This window comes from Leptosomus discolor, chromosome 9 (genome assembly GCF_034619465.1).
Source record: "Leptosomus discolor isolate bLepDis1 chromosome 9, bLepDis1.hap2, whole genome shotgun sequence".
NCBI classification, from domain to species: domain Eukaryota; kingdom Metazoa; phylum Chordata; class Aves; order Leptosomiformes; family Leptosomidae; genus Leptosomus; species Leptosomus discolor.
The window spans coordinates 16,239,196-16,260,347 of record NC_141399.1 but is presented as its reverse complement, the minus strand read 5'-3'; the positions used below and the strand labels follow the sequence as shown (position 1 = coordinate 16,260,347).

General features: G+C 36.3%; 1 protein-coding gene across 1 annotated transcript in view; it reads left to right on the top strand.

The window, feature by feature from the left end:
* ERC2 (ELKS/RAB6-interacting/CAST family member 2) overlaps positions 1 to 21,152 on the top strand; it is a 409,803-nt gene that overhangs the window by 168,496 nt on the left and 220,155 nt on the right. Inside the window, exon 7 of the mRNA XM_086470650.1 lies at positions 6,456 to 6,623. Within this exon, the coding sequence (XP_086326776.1) occupies positions 6,456 to 6,623 (168 nt within the window). The remainder of the gene's footprint in view (positions 1 to 6,455; positions 6,624 to 21,152) is intronic.

Sequence of the window (21,152 nt, the reverse complement as noted above, 5' to 3'; positions counted from 1 at the left end):
TAGTCTGAGCTCTCACATAGACTTGGCTTAATTATAATATATAATGGTTAAAATATTTCTGCACAAAGGGGGAAAAAGAGGGAGTATCAAATAAGGTATTGGTTTGTGAAAGAATAGGAAAATGTACCGTTTGCTAAAGGTTAGTTTGAATCTGTGATCCATATTGAAACATGGGAAATGCTATGTCAGTAACCCAGGTCACTAGCTGCTGCTCTTCATGTTTGAGAGAGATTTCTGTTTCATTAGGAATGTGAGATTCCTTTAAGAAGGGATTTCCATGTAATTCTATGGAACACAAATTTTGGATAGAACAGTAGAGCATTTGCTGACCTATGGTTCGTTGGGAAAGGACTGGGAATTGAGACAGTTTAACCTCCTAAGTATGACATTGGATTTGTTGTGACTTGGAGGTTACATCATGAACTGTTATGGAAGTGTCAGAGTCCCTGACAGAGAACGTGTGACGTAAACCTGCTTTTGATTTCTCTGTGTTAGCAACAAGGGTGTCCTCTTTGCTCTGGTGCAGCCAGAACCACTCACCTGCCAGAGGGGGAGGAGTGGGGGTGGGAGACACTGGGACTGTAACAGAGGATCTGCCACCTAAGGCTGTGGTTGGACATGCCATATTCTTGCCTTCACAATGCTTGCACTGTCCTTGTGTGAAGTAGGGTCGTTGGGATCAAGATTCTTTGGCTGTTTCGGATCTTTTAGAACATTTTTCTCAGTGCAATTGAAGGTGCACTTTGGTCATGCTTTAAAGCTTTTATTTGAAGCTACTAAGGCTAGAAATGAATTGTGACGTGAAACCCAAGAGAGTCTTATATTAAGAGCAATCTCTTGTGGGAACTGGGGGTCTAGTCAGAAATTATACCACTTGCCATCCTAAGTCCATATGCAACTTCCTATGGAAGAATGCAATTTACCTCAAACATGAGAGTTCATTAATAAGTGTTAAAAAGTCACCATGGAGCTGAAAGAATGATCTAAGGTGTCAGCTACTTACATGAAGGCATGTGGAGTAATCTATTTATGACATTAACAAGAAAACAATCTGTTTCTGCATTTAGTCAGTCCAGACAACTCTGAAATATTAAGTGTCTGCTACTCTGTGGCACAGTCGAGCTCCTAACCCTTTATCTCCACTTTCTTTTCACTGGTTAGTTCCATGTGTGTGAAAGAAAATCACCATTCACCTTCTCTCATCCCTCCAGGTTGAATTCATGTCTTTGTTTAGGGATTAGAAATAACGTATTAGTCGTGTTATGAGCTGGCTAGTGGTGAAAGGAAATGCAGCAAGGTTCAGTCATATGGTGCTCTTTAACTAACATCTGTGTGGGGTCAAGACTGTGGTCTAAGAAACTGGAGTGGACAGGGCTCTGCTCCCCTTTCCTACACAGGTTGTCACTCACAAACTTGAACTTCTGCGCCATCTACTCATCCTCTCAACCCTTCTTGTGCTCCCAGGTTTTAATGCCTAAAATCCCCATTCCTGAGTTGAATTTAGTGAGCTGTGATGACAGAGTGTGTGGGAAAAAATATGTGAAGAAGAATGAGAATTGTCTGGTCTGCTTATAGGATGGGGACTGGATGGATAGAGGAGAAAAGACTATTGACTGCAAAACTGCCTGGTTCAGCCAAGCAGAACAGAACAGTATCAGCATATGTGTAAGCTGCTGTGTTATCCCAGTCACTAGGGAACAATATGAACACTTTGTTTATCAGTGGGTCTAATCACCTTCAATTCCTTTTGACTTCAAGCATTAAGCTTCTGCCTAGTGGCAGTTGGAAAATGAGACTTGCAGTGCCTGACTGAAGAGAACCCTGTTTGGAGCGCCTCCTGCAATGTTATGACAAGCTTCTCAGCTGCAGCTTAAAGGCCCAACAGAGATTTTTGTGATTTGACTTAAGGGATTGCTTGCAGACATGAAGCAAATAAGTGATTAACTATAAAGAAGATGTGGTAATGAGTTTCAGATGAGGTCTTTTAGGTTTATTAAGAGAGGTCTGAAAGTTTGCTGCTACTTGTATTTCTCGTTTTCTAACTTAAAATGTCGTCTTTGAATCTCATGCTGCACACTGCTTATGAACTACAAGATCCCATTACTGTAATATTGTAAAAAAAAAAAAAAGTCTTAAAAAGAAAATAAATCCGTAGAATGTAAATCCTTTTTCCAGTGTATAGAAAACCAATGAGCCATTTTAAGAGCAGGAAGAACATGCATTTCAAGATCCAATAGATCACCTAAATTGGTCCCAAACCAAGTTTTAAAATGGCATTGCAAAGACTTTTGCTTTGAATAAATTTAGGGTTAAAAACCCCAGAATATAAATAAAAATAAATTAGATTTGCTGTTTGTTTTGTACTTTACTAATATTCTGATTAACTAAGAAAAAACCTGCTTAATAGGTATGACCCTTTCTGATTATTCCAACTGCGGAACTTAAAAATGCAAAACTAACATTTATGGCTTTTCGGTTTCTTTCATCTAGCTTTTTGTTACGAATAAACTTTATGTCTTTCTAGGTAACGTAAACTTTAAACCTTTGTTCTTTATGTTCTGACATGTCTATGTTTGTTTGAAATCTGGCTCAGTGAATCTAAAATTTCTCACTTGCCTGACTTCTTGTAGATGGGGAATTATTCTAGATTGCCGCATCATATATTTTCAGTCTAAACCCTGTCTTAGTGGTGTACTTTGCAGCCTAAACAAGTGTGTGTGGGTCTACATAACACCTTATGGTTTCAGAGCTGTAGAAGAAAACAGTATCAGAAAAATGGCCTCTATTCAAGAAAACCTGTCTTTGTAATAACAAATGATTGCACTCTCTTTGTCTTAGTTGTCTGCTTTGCATGAAATTATAATGTCATTGTAATGGCTTGCAAAACTTGCAAAGGTTCTCCATGACCGTGCTGCCGTCTCTGTGACCTGTCTGTGCTATGTAGTGTCTTTCTCTGGGTGGAGTGGAAGGGCAAATGTCGAAGGAAGTCTATAGCAGTACTTTTAGTATCTTCTCTCCTGGACTTTAAGTTTCAATGTGTTACCCAGGCTTCTGGAAAACTGAAATATTTCACTAAGAATAAACTCCTTGATTTCTGTACCCCAGACCTGAATTTGGGAGTTTGAGACTGCACAAAAAATGCAGAATTGAATCCATAATGCTTAACAATGAAGTGGGTTGGTTTTTTTGATCTGTTATGATGTTTAAAAGTGCTGACAAAATTTCATGGCTTTACTATATTTTCTTGTATTATTTTATTTTGAAATTAGTCTTCAATAATACGAGGCTCACGTTAAAAAAAAAAAGTGTCTCTTCTGGTCTTTAAAAACGTGATACATATACATATATATACACACATATATATACACGCACATATATACACGTGTGCACATATACACGTGTGCGCACACATATATGATGAAATCTGTTGTTTTTACCCCAAAATTTCCCCACCCAGTATTCTGTGCTATGTTGCCTGTGGGCTGCTCAGTAATTAATTTGTAACTGCATTTCTGAACCAGAATGTGGAAACACGGAATCACAGAATGGTTTGCGTTAGAAGGGACCGTAAAGAACATAAAATCATAGAATCATTTTGGTTCTAAAAGACCTTTAAGATCACAAAGTCCAACCATTATCCTAACACTACCCAGCCCACCACTAAACCATGTCCCTAAGCGTTACATCTATACGTCTTTTGAACACCTCCAGGAATGGTGACTCCACCATCGTCTTGTTCCACCCCCCTTGCTATGGGGTGGATCTTCCACTAGACCAGGCTGCTCAAAGACCTATCCAACCTGGCCTTGAACACTGCCACTGCTCATCCTACCACCACACTCCATGATGAAGAGTCGCTCCCCACCTTTTCTGCAGGCCCCCTTGAAGTACTGGAAGGCCGCTGTAAGGTCTCCCCAGAGCCTTCTCCAGGCTGAACAACCCCAACTCTGTCAGCCTGTCCTCATATGGGAGGTGCTCCAGCCCTGTGATCATCTTCGTGGTCATTCTCTGGACTCGCTTAAGCAGGTTCATGTCCTTCTTATGCTGGGCGCCTCGGAGCGCTATGCAGTACTCCAGGTGGATTCTCATGAGAGTGGAGTAGAAACAGGCATGATTTAGTGGAAGTGCTCACTGAAGGGACCAGTGTATATGGATGCAACTCTTGCAGTACTGTTGGTTAAACACAAACATATTCTGTTGCTTTAATGAGTTCGTACGTCTACTCTTTTATTACAAAAATACATTTTATTACAAAGGTATTGAATAGAATTTACATGATGGATAATTATTTTTTTGGCATTAGTGAATGAAGTTCCACTCCCAACTCCCCCAGCATATTTTAAGTTAGACAAAGAAATTGATAAACATTTTAAACTAGAAAGATATATTCCAATTCCATTTAATTTCTGGGGTTCTTTTCCCTTTGCAATTCTTCATTTGTCTGTTCAACTTAGCCCACCCTTCCATACACTTTTTTAAAATATTGTTGAAGGAATAATGTTACTTGTTCTTTCCATTTCAGTGAAATGTATATTTTTTTTTATTTTGCTGATTACCAAGGTCAGCAAAGATTACACACATCATATTTTGAACCCCCTACATTCTATAGTCAGTATCTTTATATTCTTGAATTATTACAGTATGGATTCTTAATTGTCTTGTTCTTCTCTACTATATAAAAAGCTGTACCATTAAAACTTGCAAAACTTCTTGTTCTACCTCTACTTTTTGCTTGCAATTTCACCTTACGGTTTCATCTGCGCTTCACCATCACATCATTGTAAGACCACTTACGTATTTGCTTTATTTCATTCCATTATTATTTTTTAATTTAAGGAAGCTGTGACAAGATCCCTTACTTTGAAGACCTTTTTGAAAGCTCTTGAGAGCCAATAGTCTGAGTAGTATATTAGAAGTTCTCAAAGATTGTATCAGTGAGCATCTTGACAGCAACTGCGTCCTTTCCTCTTCACAGTGTGAAGAGTAACACCTTTTCCTTTTGGAATCATACCTTACCTTGTGGTAATCACTCTAGACAATGCTTATATAGAAAGTTGTTATTAAAAAAGGTACCAGGAATCTGAAGCTGTGAAGTAGAGTTGTAAAATCTATGTGAAAAAAGTTGCTTTCCTGTCTAGCTCTTTTTTTCTTCCCCTATTTTGACATTTTTTGTGTGTTTCTGCCTGGATCCATGTGTATATGCCTACTGCTGTGGCCATGCCTGTCTATTCACATTGTGCATACTTTCCTGTTTCTTGATAATACTCCACAAAGACCCAGTTCCCTGCTCCTCCATTTCTTTGAAAAGGTACCCTGGCATTTTCCTTTTTCTCACCACTTTCTTCCTTGCTTCACATAATGTTTTTCGCTTTTTTCCCCTTCTTTTTTAATGATAATATTTATGCTGCTGTCCTTGAAGGTGCCTGTTGCTTTCCCCACCCCCTCTCCTTTTTTTAATGGAGGAGTGTCAGCTCTTTTTCCTCCTTGTTTCTGAATACTTTTCTAAGTACCTAAGCTTTTAATTGCAATTAGCAGTAGAGCTACTTATAGAAAGAATTGTATACAAATAGTAATGAGTATCAAGTGATCTACAGATTTTTTTTTTTCCAGGCCACCAGCAAGTATTTTCCTGACCATAATTTGAGAACTGTTTGATTCATATTAAGAGAACAATAAAATTGCGTGTTTGAGCACTTATACAGCAAGAAATGAGAAAATCAAGGCTACATATGCCTTCTGAGCTGTTAGAATGCTTTGCAACTTTTTTCTTTTTTTTTGTTTTCTTTTTTTTTAGTGTTTCTAAAGGAGAAAGCAGTTATGTAATGCAGAGCAATTTGGTGAGGGTCTTTATTAAGACATATCTGCTTAGGAAAAGTCTTGGAATATCCCTTGTTTTGGTTGACAGGGATTTTTGCTTACTACAGAAAACTACAGTAAGGCCCATTTGTTGAGAGACTTGCGTGATACACACTGAAGAACCTTGTCATTTCCCTCTTTGCTCTGTCTTTGTTAAGTAATTCTGTTTGTACGTTACTGATCTGTGCCCAAACCCATCTAGTGATGTAATATCCGATTGCCCACTTCATGGCTTTAACAGACAAATTAAATACATGATACAGAACACTATTTTTAATGAGTTATATATTTAATAAGTCAAGATGATGTGATAATTTCTTGTTGATTCCTTTATGCATATGCCAAGTTAGGACTGTTTTAATCTGATTTCATGTTTTGACTCTTTTTTTCTATTCGTGCTTTTGTCCTAAAAGTGCTTTTATTTTTTATTAGATATTAACAAGTAAAAGAATCTCTTAGTCCAAGATAAAGTTGGAAATTCTGCATAGAAAAGAAATAAAACTTTTCTTAAGTGACAAAAAAAAGAAATTAGAAAAAAGAAATAAAATATGCTAATGATCTTTACTAAAACCTAAATATGTTTGGTTTACTTATTGTAGGTTGATGCCTTGCGGTTACGACTGGAAGAAAAAGAAACCTTTCTGAATAAAAAAACAAAACAACTTCAAGACCTCACAGAAGAGAAAGGAACCCTGGCTGGAGAGATTCGAGATATGAAAGACATGTTGGAAGTAAAAGAAAGAAAAATTAATGTCCTTCAAAAAAAAGTAAGATCACTGATGAAAGGATAAAAGTTGTAAAAGGAGCATATATTTATTTCTTATAGCATATTTCTTTTGATATATTAAGAACATGCAAGAAGTAAATCAGTAATAGTCAAGTAGTTCTCTAGTATAAAATATGTGTTACTGTTTTCCGTGTGATCTTTTCTATAATGTTTTATCTTAATTATATTATATCACAAAAATATTAGGTGCTGCACTTTCCACAAAATTATTGGAGTTAAATGAAAGTCCTAAAAATTCTGGGAGAACTCTTTTATTCCTCAACACGAGGGCTGCCATTATCCTTACTGACACTGATTACTACCCTTTCTATATAATGTAGATAAAATGTGTGGGACTGCTAGAAGATTAGGATACTACTTCTTTTATTTAAAGACTTTTTTGGGAGGGAGGAGGGGAGTGGGGAAGGAATATAACTTAAGTCAGTTATCTGTCTTTCCTGTGAGCTAAAGGCATTAAGAAGGGAGGCTCTCTCCAAATAGCCTTGGTAGTCTTATTTCTAATTTCCCACAAATTTAACTAACTGCATTTACTTTCTTTGGGAAGTTGGTTTTAATCATTATAATTTCCACTTGGGAGAGTAGGGAGGGAATTTCCTGGAAAGGCAGCTCTGCAAGGGTTCAGCATACAGTAGTACAACGTTTATTTACCGTATTCTTTTTCTCACACTCACAAAAATACTTATACTAGCAGATACGTTCTGTGTGTTGTGTGTATCACTATCATATATACGTGCACTTGCGAGCATACAGATAAATGGAGAAAAAATTCCTGGCATCAAATACGTTTCACTACTACTTCTCCCCTCCTTTTACAGCCACTCAAAGAATGACTATTCCCTACTTTCTATTATTATGTAGGTAGTTCGTGTTATTGTGATTTTCCTCCAGAATTCATATAGGGTTCACATGGTCTAGCTGTGCTTCTGTCTGCAGTCAGTTAAACAGTCTTTAAAAAGCCTTAAAAGCTTTAAAAAGGAATATAGGTACTCATCCACTTTAATCTTATTTCTGAATAACTACCTTGTTAGCAATGCTGATGATGTAAAGACAGCAAACTTCAAGCCTTTTATCCTGTGCTGAGTACTAATTAATTTTGGACATCACTTCAGAATTTTGAAGAAAAGTATGCATCTTTTTGTATGATTTGTATTCTAAAAATACCCCAAACAAACCAACAATTTACAGCTGGTCTTGTATTTAGATCTTGAGGAAATGGATCAGTTGGAGGAGTGCGGATTCAGTGATCAAAATTGTGTGATGAATAGAACTTATCACAGAGCTCTCAGCGCTGTCTGTCATGGCTATGTGCTCAGAAATATGCAGCATAGTCTGTTTTTCTGGTTTTGATGCACCACAGCTATTTTATTAGGGTTTGCAGATGGTCTTGCCTCTTTTGCACCTGCTTCTTAATGAAAATAATCACTCTCAAACTGCACTATCTCTCTTCACTAAATCCTAGAGCAAACACGATACAGCCTCATGAGCTCTAGTAGTTAATGTGATAAATAAATCCTGGTAGCTACTAGGTGCGAAATCAGAGTTAGTAATAAATGGATTCTTTAAAACTAGAGGTAGTATCTGAATTATTTTTTGAGGATTTTATTCTGGTAAATATGCTTCATCGGGGGACTTCTGAAGTTCAGTTTTTCTGCTATGGGCTAAATACTGGGTTTACTTTTGGAAGGATGAATTATGATGATTACTTCAAAAAAAAAAAAAAAAGAGAAAAGTAGTTCGTTTACATCACATAAGTTATGCATAGATTTGCTTCTCTGAAGCGTTTTTGATAGTTACATTATCTTAATATGTAGATGTTCACATGCCCAAAAATGCTAATATCAGATCATCATTACACCATTATTTTGTTTGTATGAAAAGAATATCGTATTTGGAAAATACTTTTTTACAATTACCCTTGGGTCACATGTTCAGCTTTGGATCATTATTTTACTTGTGCCTTGCTTCCAATATGTTTGGAGATAAACTAACTCACAAGTAATTTGACTAGAAGAAAAATTGATTGAAATATCGTCCTGCTTTACTCATCCCTGTTATTTGTTTAAATCTAGAGTATGATACTATAAACAATGCTTTCACTGTTTACTTGTCGTGTGTCTGGTGTACAATTCCAAAGTAGGAAATTTTCTATGTCACCAATGGAAATCCAGCCTTTTAAATTCACTTGGGAGAAAAGTAATAATCTGCTTGTCTAGTTAACCCGAGTGTTCAACTTTTATTTTGGCAGTGCTTATTAGGTTATTACTTCTCATGATTAGTCTCCTTGAGCATCCCAGCATCCTTGGCAGCAGATGCAATCTCATCTCTGGACAATGATGCTTGCATGTGGAAGGGAAGATGTTCAGTATCTGTCTACTTTTTTTCAAGAAGCTTTCCTTGCGTTAGTACCTTACTGTTCTAGACAATTTTATTGTCAGTGCATGAAGTTATGTGTCCCAGGGCATTCATACCTCATAGAGTCTTCATGTTCTGTCAAAGGCAAAGGGTCCACAGCTCCTTTTTGGCCGTAGACAGATTGTTCATTCAGTCACGTATTATTTCAGAAATACTTTGGACTATGTATAGTAGTAATTCCTAGTGTTGTAGTATTCTTATTGTAATATTTTTAAATAGTCTCTTTTTAGGGATTTTCAGGTAGTCTAGTAGTGGATGCTGTGCTTTAAGGAAAAGATTGACGTACCTCTTTTCTTTCCAGTTTTTACAACGTACCTTTCCAATAGCAACCATACAGATTGCAGTAATCTTATCCTTTACTTGAATCTAATTATGCTTTTATCCTTTACTCGTTGCTGTATTGCACGTGCCTTTTGCATCCCTCCAGTTTTTTGCTCATCATCTCCTGACCTTTTGGCCACTTCTTGCACTGTTGTTTTCACTTCAAGTGATGGCAGCCAGACAATTGTGTGTTGAGCATTTAGAAATTAATATGTTCTCATCGTGCACATATCTGTGGAGTATTCACTGGGTGGAAATCGACTTGAATCGTTTCGTATGACACTTAGGAGGTGAAACAATTGCTGGGCCCTCTAGTGGATTGTCCTGCTGTTACCTGCCTTCTTTCAGGACCTTGCCTTGGTTGCCATCATACTCTCATGAAAACTCTTCTGAAAGTGAAGGCATTGCTTCTAGTTCTTCTTCCTAAGTTCTGTCTAGACATTAGATTCTTCTGACTGTAATATTACAATGCCTATATCCATTTTCTTTTTTCTGTGTAGGGCCAAATTTTGTATCTGTGCATTTTTGTTTACTTTTGATATGAGGACTTGTAAATAACAAATTATTTTAGTGCCTTCATTTGTTGATGCAAGATAGATGGCTACAACTCTCTCCACTCAATGCAAAGTGCTTCACTCAGCCTAAAATAATATTTGTTTTAATGGTTGTGTTCAAGTAATTGAAGAAGGAAGAATTTGTATATAGTGCGTAAAAATATTTCTGTCAGTATTAACCTGAAACTGAGTAGGAAGGAATATGTAACTTGGAAAGATGCAATTTCTAATTCTATATTCTTCCTCTTGTGTACATTACTGTTATCTGCCATATTAAAAAATACAAAGGAGACCAAACCAAAGTTCCTGTTCAAAGTTGAAGCTGTTTCTTCTCCTTTCTGGATAGCTGTTTTACTTGGAGGACAGGACAGGTTCCGTTGAGGCTCCCTACCAAAGGTGTGGAAGAAACAAAACCAAAACCATTGGCAACAGAACGGCTGTGGTGAGTCCCACGGGGTGGCATAGGAACACATGTAAGGTAACATGTTGCAGAAAAAAGTAACGGGCTAGATAAAGAGCTGATGATGCATTGTCCTTCCAAGCGGTGGTTTTGGTGTAATTTTTGACCGAATTGAAAAGCCACCACACTATTCAGTATAATTGTGTAGGCTTAAGGGAGGCCCAGCACTGGGTCAGCATGCATTTGGAGGATTTGGATCAAGGTGGATTGGCATGGAGTAATAATAAACTTATGTCAATGTCAGAGGTGCAATATTACTTAATATTTCTTGCTTTTAGAATCTTTGGCACCACTGTTCCATTTTAGTGCCAGTAAAGTTGGATATGCTGTTTTAATAGCCTTGTTTAACCTGGCAAAGCTAGTCTTACACCTCATATCTGTCAGTTTAGCATGCAGAGGGGCAGACCTTAGAAATCTTTATGTATTTCTTACCAGAATGTGCAAGTTCTATGAATATGGGCAAGTTGTAGGGTAGAAGTGCTGAACTGGATGATTCTTTCATGTCCCTTTTTTTTCCCTCAAATTTTCTTTTTCATACAGTGGCTATAGCTGTTGTATTTTGTCCTCTAGGAATCTGTAGATACTTTAAAAAACAATTATCTACTGTGAAGCATGAGTCTTGGTGTTGAAAACAGTGGCTGGTGAGGCAAGAACAATGTAGATGATATAGATCTGGCTCATATTAGGACAACAGCTTGTGGAATTTCTTTTGTGGGGACTATTATAAAAGACCTTCATATAAAGGGGACTAATATAATATTCTACTTTGATTCATAACATAACTTTTCATGTAAAATGTTACAGTTTCCATCTTTAATAGTTTAAACTTTGTGATTGATGAAGTGCTACATGACTTAGAGCCCTGACCTACCAGCTAATTAGCGTTTGTAGGAAATGTCATAAAGTCTTAGCTCTCATGTAATAATTGGAATCTGTACTTGGAGTGGCTGGACTATGCACACTAGGTGATATTGTCCAGTTTGTGTTAAATTAAATGTGTTGTAGAATTAATTGTATGCATTACTGGTAGCTGCTTTCTAAAAAAAGAGGACATTTACATACAGTTAGATTAGGAGTATACCAGTGTAAACAAATGAGTCCTACTCTTGTGCTTAGAAATTTGTATCAGTAGTATTGCTTGATGCAGGAATTCTGGCTGAGAACACCAGTGAAATTGAAACTTGTGAATCCAGGATGGTCCAGGAAGACCTAAGAGACCAATTTCTTTTGTTTGATCTTAACAAGTGCAAGCACATTGCTGATAGAAGATGACTTTGGTCTATTTTCATGATTTAATCACTTGGGAGCACGTTTTCGTAATCCTGTAAAGGGGTCATGATGAAGGACATTATTGTTAATTCTATCAGAACACTGTGAATAGGCTGTTATGTGAACTGAGGTTTTGCAAGTACCAAATCAAGAGTTATATTGTATTTCTGGAGTGAGATAACAAATTCTGAACTAATCAGTTGTTCTGTAAAACAGACCGATGTTCTGACTGCAGATTACCAGTGTTGTTATAAAAACTTAGGAAGTCATTCTGGTGTAACATGAAAGTTTCACTGTTTCAAAGCTGCTGTGGTGACTATTGACGTGTGTATTATGTTAAGAAAGGTTTCTTCTGATGATATAGGCCCACTTTAAGGATACAGCATTCAGTGTACTGGGTATTAGAAAATTGTACTTTGTTGGCTGCTTATGCTTGCAGCTTTGCCATATCATGTTATGTTATTCAGATAAGGCAGTCTGAAAGTGAGATTGAACTAAATACAGACAATTGTTCATCCAGGTTGGTGGTGTTATTGATAAATACATTTTCAAAAAAATGATCCTCAATGATTCTGCACAATAAAATGCAGCCTTGGGACTCTTAAACTTTGCATGTGGTACTCATCGAGGCTATCTGAATAAACACAGAAAAAACCTCAAGCCTAACCAGTGCAGCTGTTTGGTTACTTTTGGCTTGTACACTGAGACACTGAGAACAATGTCATTAAGATAAGAGGCAGTGATCATTTTCATTTTCCTCTACCTTCTTTAATTTCCCATTCTTTGTAACACACTACACTTCTAAGTTTTTACAGGTTATAAAAGGTCACTGGAAATATGTGACTTAATATAGGTTCGCTTGATGAAGCCTGAATGGTCATCCAGCCTAAAACCGTAGCTATGAGTTTAGGTAAGTCCTTGCACCTTGAAATCCATGATCATTATAGAGTTTTCCAGTTCGCGATTGAATCTGTATCTTTTCCAATGAATTTACTACCTGCTGAAGCTGGAAGCCCAGCATTTTGTTGTTCCCCCCCATTCCTGATGACCTGCTTGCTACTGCTGCTTTTGTTCAAGTCTACGCTTCAAAAGGAGTATAGTTGGATTACACACTTCTTACTGACCTATTTGAAAGTAAGCACTTAGGAGAAAATCACTGAATTCCTCAAATGAAGTTTCATGAGATTACAAAATCTAAAACCTGCTTTATCTAATTCCAATTCTATAAACATGGTAATTTTTGAATATCAGGTATATTGTAAATCATTGACCTGCAAGTAAGTGAAGAAATATTGACTGCACCTGGTCTTGGTGTGAAAGTTTGGAGATCTGCTCATAAGAATCATGTCTAAGCAGGTCTCTTCTTTACCAATAACAGCTGACAAACTAATGAAATGGCTGGAGATGTTTGGTACCAAGTGTTTGGAAGAATTCAGTAGTGTCACTAGGTTTCAGTATAGTAGGTGAAACTGCAAGCATGTTTTAGTTTACAGTAATTATTTCCCCAATATGAGAGGGAAGCATCTTCTTTGGGATGGCCTTCACTTGTCAGAAAATGTTAAAAGAAGTAACATGGATCGGTTTTTCAAGAAACAGAGTCAAACTGCAGTTGGCCAAACTAGTCTGGTTCATGTACCAGTAAAATACATCTTTGAACATGTAACAAAGGAACCTGTTTGTTTCTCTGTTTGAAAATCCTAATTGTGTATTAAAATCTTAAAAAAAATAGTTTGGCTGCCTTTGTATGCCACCTATGGACAACTGAGCATTTTGGATATATCATTTAATTCATTTGGGAGCTATAGGGTAAAAGATTGTTAGTGAAAAAAGTACTAGTTATTGGAAGAAATAGCCTGACAGAGGAAATAAGCACTTTGAAGAGATACCGTCACATATTATGTTTGTGTTGTTTTTAGCATGGTAGAATGATACTATTACTATATACATTATTAACTATGCATTATTAACTTTCTAAATGTAGTTATGTATGCAGAAAGGAGGCAATCAGTTGTAAGATCTTAAATATGATGTACTACAATACATAAATGAGAAATTAAAAAAGAACACTTTTTGGGAAATAGTGAAGATCACATGTACTTTGAATTTTAAAGATAAATCCTTGAGTCTAAATAACGTAAGTTATTCTAGATCAAGTTATGCTAGCTAGTTTTGAAACTGTTCTTCACACGTAGCTGAAATGGAGAGGTGAATAGTTCAAGACTGAGGTTATACATAGCACACAGAACTGCTTTTAAAAACAGTATGCCATTTGCAAAGTAGGACTGAGCTTAATGAGATACTTACATAAGAGTTTCATACTGCTAGTGTGACACCAGTGCTATTGGCGAGGAAGGAAGCTGCCATTCGGCTCTGAAATGTCAATACTAATTAACAAAGTTATCTTTAAATAAGATCCTAAGTTTTATTCATGCTGAGAAAACAGCCAACTTGCATGCTGGGAATTTTAAGCTGTGTGAAGAGTAATACTTTCTTTTCAATAGAGTTGGAGGAAGTTTCTTTTGAATTGTGAAAGAGCTAAATTATGTATAGCATGACTGGGTGAAAAGAAGGTAGAAGTCATATTTGGAAGGTGCAGAAGAACACAAAGGAAATATTTAGGCAAGTGGATGGCTACTTATATATCTGGAAAAGAATGAGGGGGAATCAGAATTGCTTAAGAGAAGAAATATATTTTTTCTGTGAAATAGTCTTCCAAGAAATGAAATAGAAGTCTGCTGATTTGAATTAAAAATTATGAGGGAGAGTGTTATAAATGTAATTGAGAATAATTTTATATTAAGAGAGGTATCCTGCTGTCATGACTCTTTTTTGAATTTTCAGCTGCTGACTGAGAGGAGAACATGTATTCATGTGAATCACTGCTCTTGGAACTGCGTCTTTGAGTGGCAGCCTGACTATTTCCTAGCTGTCTCAACATGACAGATTCAGCTGGTTGTATACCTGCAAGCCATTTAACATTGAACCCTTGACAACCGATTTAAATAACACAAAATCAGATTCTTCCAAAAGTAGCCCGTGGAACAAAGTTTTGCACAAACCCAAAAGGCTTGTATGTCTTATTTGCATGCTAATCTTTCTCTTGCAAGCTCCATGCTCCAGGTGACTGATTTGTGGTAGGGAGGAAGGTTGATTCTCACCTTTTCTGACTGACACAGACATTGAAAAGGGGGATTCACAAGAACATGCTGCAACTGCCTCTCTGAATCAGCAGCCATTTCACTGTGTGCGTTGCAACTGAGTATAGGAAGTACTCTGTGCCGGGCTCCAAATTTTAGACCCGCTGGATTAGATTAACATTTTAGGCATATTCTGCAGTAAAATAAATATATGTATGTTTGAAGCATAACTCTCACTTCAGAACATATAAAGTGGCAAGCTGGGAATATGTTGCCGAGTAATACCTTAACTAGAGTAACAGTTGTTTGTTCTGTAAATCATATTTTGTTACACGGCATAACTGTGATTACACCAATATTGGTAGGTATGTTGAAATCATATCTTTTTCCTTTGGGATACATAAGTTGTCACCTTCAATATAATCCTTTGTGAAGCTGGGAACTGTGCATCCTGTCAGGCTAGTATATTTAGAGATTATATGTACTGCTTAGTGCTCCATACATCGTGGGAGCAACTGTTGGTGCTACTTATTTGGGGAGATTTTTGTTAATGCTGTAATTACTTCATGCTTGGGTAAAGTGAAGATGTTGTTTACCAAATTGACCAAATAAAATGATTGGATATTATTTAGTTGTTTTCATTTGAACTAATGCACCATTCATACTGGAATTTGGTATATTAAAACTAAGTCTCAGATACAGTTCAAAGTTTACTAAGATGGCCTATATGCAAAGTGTAGGGATAAATTTTGACTCTAAATGGTCTGTACGATTCCGTATCATGGTTATAGTACACTGTTTCAAATGTGTTGCTACCAGGTTTTTATTAATGATCCCTATTCCTTTTAAGCATATTTTAGCTAAAAAATGCTACAAAATTGCGAATCATGGTTTTATGAAATACTTCCTAGGAAAATAAGTTCACCAGCTTGTTAATTATATGCAGTAAAATCCATGAGAAGACAATTTTAAATTTTGAGTGATTCAGAAACTACATTTTATGTAAGATTTTGAGCCTATTTTGACTGAGAGATTGCTTTTGTCATAGTCTAATACACAAAATATTTAGCCAATGTAGTGACTGAATAACTTGTTAATGTAGTAAACCATCCAGACCTTATCCTGAAATAAGAAAGTATATCCCACGGCCCTTGTTCATCTCCTTGCTAGGATAGGCAGTTACAGTTGATCCGCAGCTTGACGTAATGTATATCCAAGTTTGTTATATGTGGAAATAAAAAGAAACATTTCCTAATAAATATAAAAAGTAGACTTATGCATTAGCAGTTGGTTTTTAACAGTTTTGTAGTATATTAAATTTCTACTCTTTTGTAGGCATAGAATCAAACACCTTAATTTATGCATTGCTAGAGCTGCTTGATGTTGGCAGTCATGCTTTCCTGGTGGTACTCCACTGCTGTCCGTCTGACTGAGCAGTCTGTGACTAGAGACTCTAATACCTTAGTAAATTGGCTATTTTATCACTTTTGGAAAAGCATCACCCCTCACCTTTCAGTGGAGCTCTTATTTGCTTTATGAAAGCATGAAGTTCAAAGACTTCAGAGTACACATGCAGATAAGTTTAATGGTAACAATAAATGAGAATTGTTATCTTCATACTTCTCCCTTCATGTTATTGTTACCAGATGTAGCCAGAGCTAGTGGTGCCAATTTGGTCGGATTGCTTTGATAATTTTCTTGTTGCCAAGCAGTATGTGTTTCTTGGTGGTAGAATCAGCAGTGGTGTGTTTGAATATGAGTAAAATAAATCCAACTTTAGAATGGAATCTGAATCTAATTCACTTCCTTCTAGCACACCTGACTTCAATTTTTAATGCCTAGCCATGCACAGTGCTAAGATCAAAGTGAAATCAAGAGAACAGGGTAAAGCAGTTCTTGGAAAGTAAAAAGAAAAATGGCATAACATTGCATAATGTTTTATATGTGAAAGTAATATTGGGCCTATTTGCCATTCACTTAGGAATAAATCTGCAGTAAATTTACTAAAGGTAATTGTGCCAGTGTAAACCCTTATTTATCTGGGAGAAAAATCAGTCCCACTATATTTATTGCCTAAAGGATGCCTTGATTAGACAGCAGAAATCTCCATTCATGTCCCTAGTCAGGCACATAGTCTTTCATTGCTCTGTATTTAACCCCACGCCGAAGTGACTGTGCACCGCGGGAACTGCTATACAGTGCTCTCTGTAGTGCCTACTGATGATCTTGAGTGAGGGTGAAAAGCTGCTAAAGGTCCACTTGAATTTGTAAACTATTTGTCTTAAAGGAGCTGCTTGTTGATAGACAGGATTGAGCGTATGTAAAAACACATTTTAAATTGGAGTGAAATACCTGCTGTGACCTATCCCAAAATCTTAATCTATGGTTAAGTCTGGATTTTTGTTGTGGCTGTCATGGGAGCCATAAATAGCTTGATTTGAATGTTTATTTAAAAAAAAAAAATCCGTGACTTTTGAGAGTTTCAGATTTTTTTGCATGTCAGGAGGTGGATGTGATAGTAAGCAGCTGAACGAATGTGAACAACTTCAAAGTGTAGAATCTAGACTACATAGGAAGGTAATAGAAAACAGGAGTTTGCTAATTTAGTTGTAAAAGAGAGCATCCCTGTGAACTATCTGTAGGAGTTAGTCTTGTGTGTTAGATTTACAAAACGTGATTTCTTGTATGACCTTTCATGCGTTCAGCAATTTTCACTGTTAGCACTCTTTAATTGTTACTAATTTTCATATACTGACATTTTATGAAATGTAATATAATTCAGCCTCTGCCTTGAAATGTGTGAATTGCAACGCCTTCTACCGAGTCCTTGTAAACCGTTCCAGTTTTAGGGAGGGGGAAGAAAAGGCACGTCGTAGACAGCTAGCTGCAGGCACTGCAGCAAAATGAACCAATTCATACCATCATCCTTGTGAATTGCCTCCCCTTGGCAAGGCGGGAGCTTTCCTCCTCCTTTGGCCATAGTGTGATGCTGATGGCAGTGTTTAATGCTGACAAACGTATCTTATTGAGACCTGTGCTACAATTCATGCTGCAGGACATATTTCTCAGTAAGGGCTAAATCTGGGGGGGGGGGTTTGGGAGGGGATCTGGGGTGTGGAGAAGATGGGCAGTGCTGCAGTCACTGGTCATCACTGTGCGTTAAGTGTTCTGCTGCAAAACCTGTTAAAAAACTCCAAAACCATAAAAAGCCACAGGAAGAGAAGAGGAAGATTTGTTTGGGTTTGCCTAAGTTTTAATATACTATTTACAGAATACCTGATTAAGACTCAGGCTACCTGATTAACCTTTTGTACTAAAGCTAAAATGAAAATTCTTTGAGTAGAGCAGTAGAAAATAATCTCTATATATGCTTAGTTCGGCAATAAGCTCTTCCCTGTGTCTGACAGTTTTTTAGCATTGAGCTGGCCATCATTCAATCATTTAAAAAGTCCAGACTGTTAGTAGTATCTGTCATCTTCTGAATGGGAGACACTGAAAATGGAAGTGTGGTCAGGCTATTGTAGTTTTATTGTTCAGCAATGCTCAAGTTTTTTGAAAGAATTTTACCATTAAAGTGCATGTTCTTGAGGAGAAAGCCTGACAGAAAATAAGTTCTGTAAAAATTCTAGTTCTTGCAGAAGTGCAAAGATAAGGTAGTCAATCCATGTAATCTATTTTGGTATAGCTGTCATCTCTAAAGGACTTCAAAGTGTACTTAACTGAAAACTCCTGACTCACCACTCTTCTGAAGGTTTTATCTAGTGTCTGTCAAATCCCACCATGGAGAGGGGCACATGTTTCAGGTAGTAACAGAAGTGAACATGGAGCTACAAGGGCTTAATGCTATGGGAGAGGCAACTGCATCTGACAGTTGCTGAAACTTCTCACTGTCCTGTGCAATTCTTTAAGATAAACTATTAAATATCTGGCATAAAAAGCAAAGAAATATACATCAGAAAAAAAATATTACAAGTGTGTTAGCAGTTTTAGTATAGTATGAGGTCAGTGTCATTGACAGTGCAACAGCAGACAACCTCCAAATGCATCTTCAGGATATTATAATGAATTTTCCTGTAGTTGCCAAAGGGACAGTGGGTGTTCTTGGATCCTTTTGTCAAGTCTTTTACAATAAATGAAAAAATAAAGCAAGCAAATGAATAAGGATGGCTACATTGATTAATAAATCCCAGGCATCAAAAACTTAATGAAAAACTGGATTGGGGAAAAAAGTATTTGTGTCATAGATCACTATATTCTAATTTTCCTTTTTTTTTTATACTTGATGGAATTGGAATGAGGCTAAGATGTACATACAAACCTGCTGTATTTTAGGATGAGATACATGATGAAGGAAATCCAGTGAAAGATTAAAAAAAAAAAAAAGGAAAGACATTTCTTCATAGCAAAAGCAAACTGTCTTAAACGCAGAACTACTTCAGATTATTTCTGCTTCCTCTTCAGACATTTATATAAAAGCATTGCTGTGTTACCTTTGACGCTATAGACAATCTAAACTGTTCAGCAGATGTTGATTAAAGACATCCAAGTTGCTGCGTGTAACATTTCAGTTTAAGTTTAGTGGTGCTTTGATAGTTTATGCATAGAAAGACTCTGTCTGGCCTGCAGTAACTAATGGTGAAACTCAATATGTGCATTGTCTTTTGTGCAGCTATGGTGCAAATATTAAGTTACATCTCATAGTAACAAGAACCTTAGTTCTCTGATGAGAACTGTTTTGAACACTTCAACTCTTAATTGATATAAACCTGTGTACATTGACCACATGTTTATTTAAAATGATTAAGAAAATATCTCTTTAAAAAAAAGGGGGCAGGAAGATATCCTTCTGCAAAGCTATTCTTTCACATAGAGTCATTAGATATAAATATAGATGGCCTCTATAACTAGGGAGCTAAAAGGAAAATTTCCAATAGAAAGGGTATTATTATTTCTGATTATTTACTACCTGTTTCAGCTCTGCAGCTATGCTTTTTTTCCTGCTTTTTACCACTGGCACTTGAGGAAACTCATATAAAGTAGTACCATGTGAAATTTTGTTCTCTCTTACAAACTCTTGAATGCAATTTCTAAGGGCAGGATGCTCTTCTAGTGCAAATCAACATAGCTGTATTGAATTCATATAGCCATCTTTTATTTATAGTAGCTAGGGGCAGGCCTGTCATTTTTTACTTTCAATGTGAAAATTTTTTCTATTAAGTTTTTTTTCATTAAAAATTATTTTCTGTTTTTAGGGCTTCCCTCCTCCTTCTTCAACCTGTGTGCCCCCATGTTCCTTACTTTGAAAGTAAGGAAGTGTGAAGTTTGATATTTTTCCTCTGTTGATTTTGATGAAGTATTATATTATTGTTTAGAATATTTTACAGGAAAACTAGGAAATAAGAGAATATTGGAAATCTCTGATATAATTTTGTGAGGATGTAGGAAGATGTATGTAATTAAGAATTAAAGATGACAGAGCAGTTTTAAAGCATGGTACTTACACTTGTTTTTCCCTTCAGGTGTGAAATTTCTGACACATATATGTTCTGTGCAATCAATTTATCATTTAGAATTAAGAGCAGTAAACTCAGCTGAAAGTCTCTGAAGAAAAAATACTGAGAGGTCTTTATGTTCCGGAAGAATCGAATAAAGCTTACGTTATCTCTCAAGTGAATTTTCTATCTGTACTTTTGAAGTCTTTATACCAAATATATTTAATATTGTTATACAGTTCTATGTAAAAGGCATGTTATGAAACTGTTAATATAAGAATATATATAATTACTGTTATAATGTAATTTATGGACAGCCTTCTAAGAAAATTAGTTGTAGCATGCTGCAGTAAATGTTAGATATTTGCTATACTCATGGTTGTATATGATCTGAGTTACACGGTTGTGTAGCATAGTATGATGTTTAAATGTGCATTTATTTTCTTTTGTCTAGACTCTTGTATCTTTTATAGCTCTCCATTGGAATCAAAACTATAGGGGTTGCTTAAATGAGAGATGTATTGAGTTTCAAATTCAAACCTTACAAAGCATCTTAAATATCTCTTTAAACTTTCCAGGAAAGGAAATAAAGGTATTCTTTCCTTTCACTAAAGCTGGTGAATTTAAATGGTAACCCTTAAGCCATCAATAGAAATACAGCAGTGTTGGTAAAAACAAAACAGATATTCTGAAAGTATTACAAAGCATACGAACACAAATTGAAAGTATATGAAAAATAAGCAAGAAAAACTGGGATGCTACAGATTATGATAGAGTTTAAATTCAGTGTTAATTCTTTAACTAGATTGTCCAGTTAATGTATAGATATCTCAATGGTGCAGTGACTTTCTAGGCTAGAAGTGT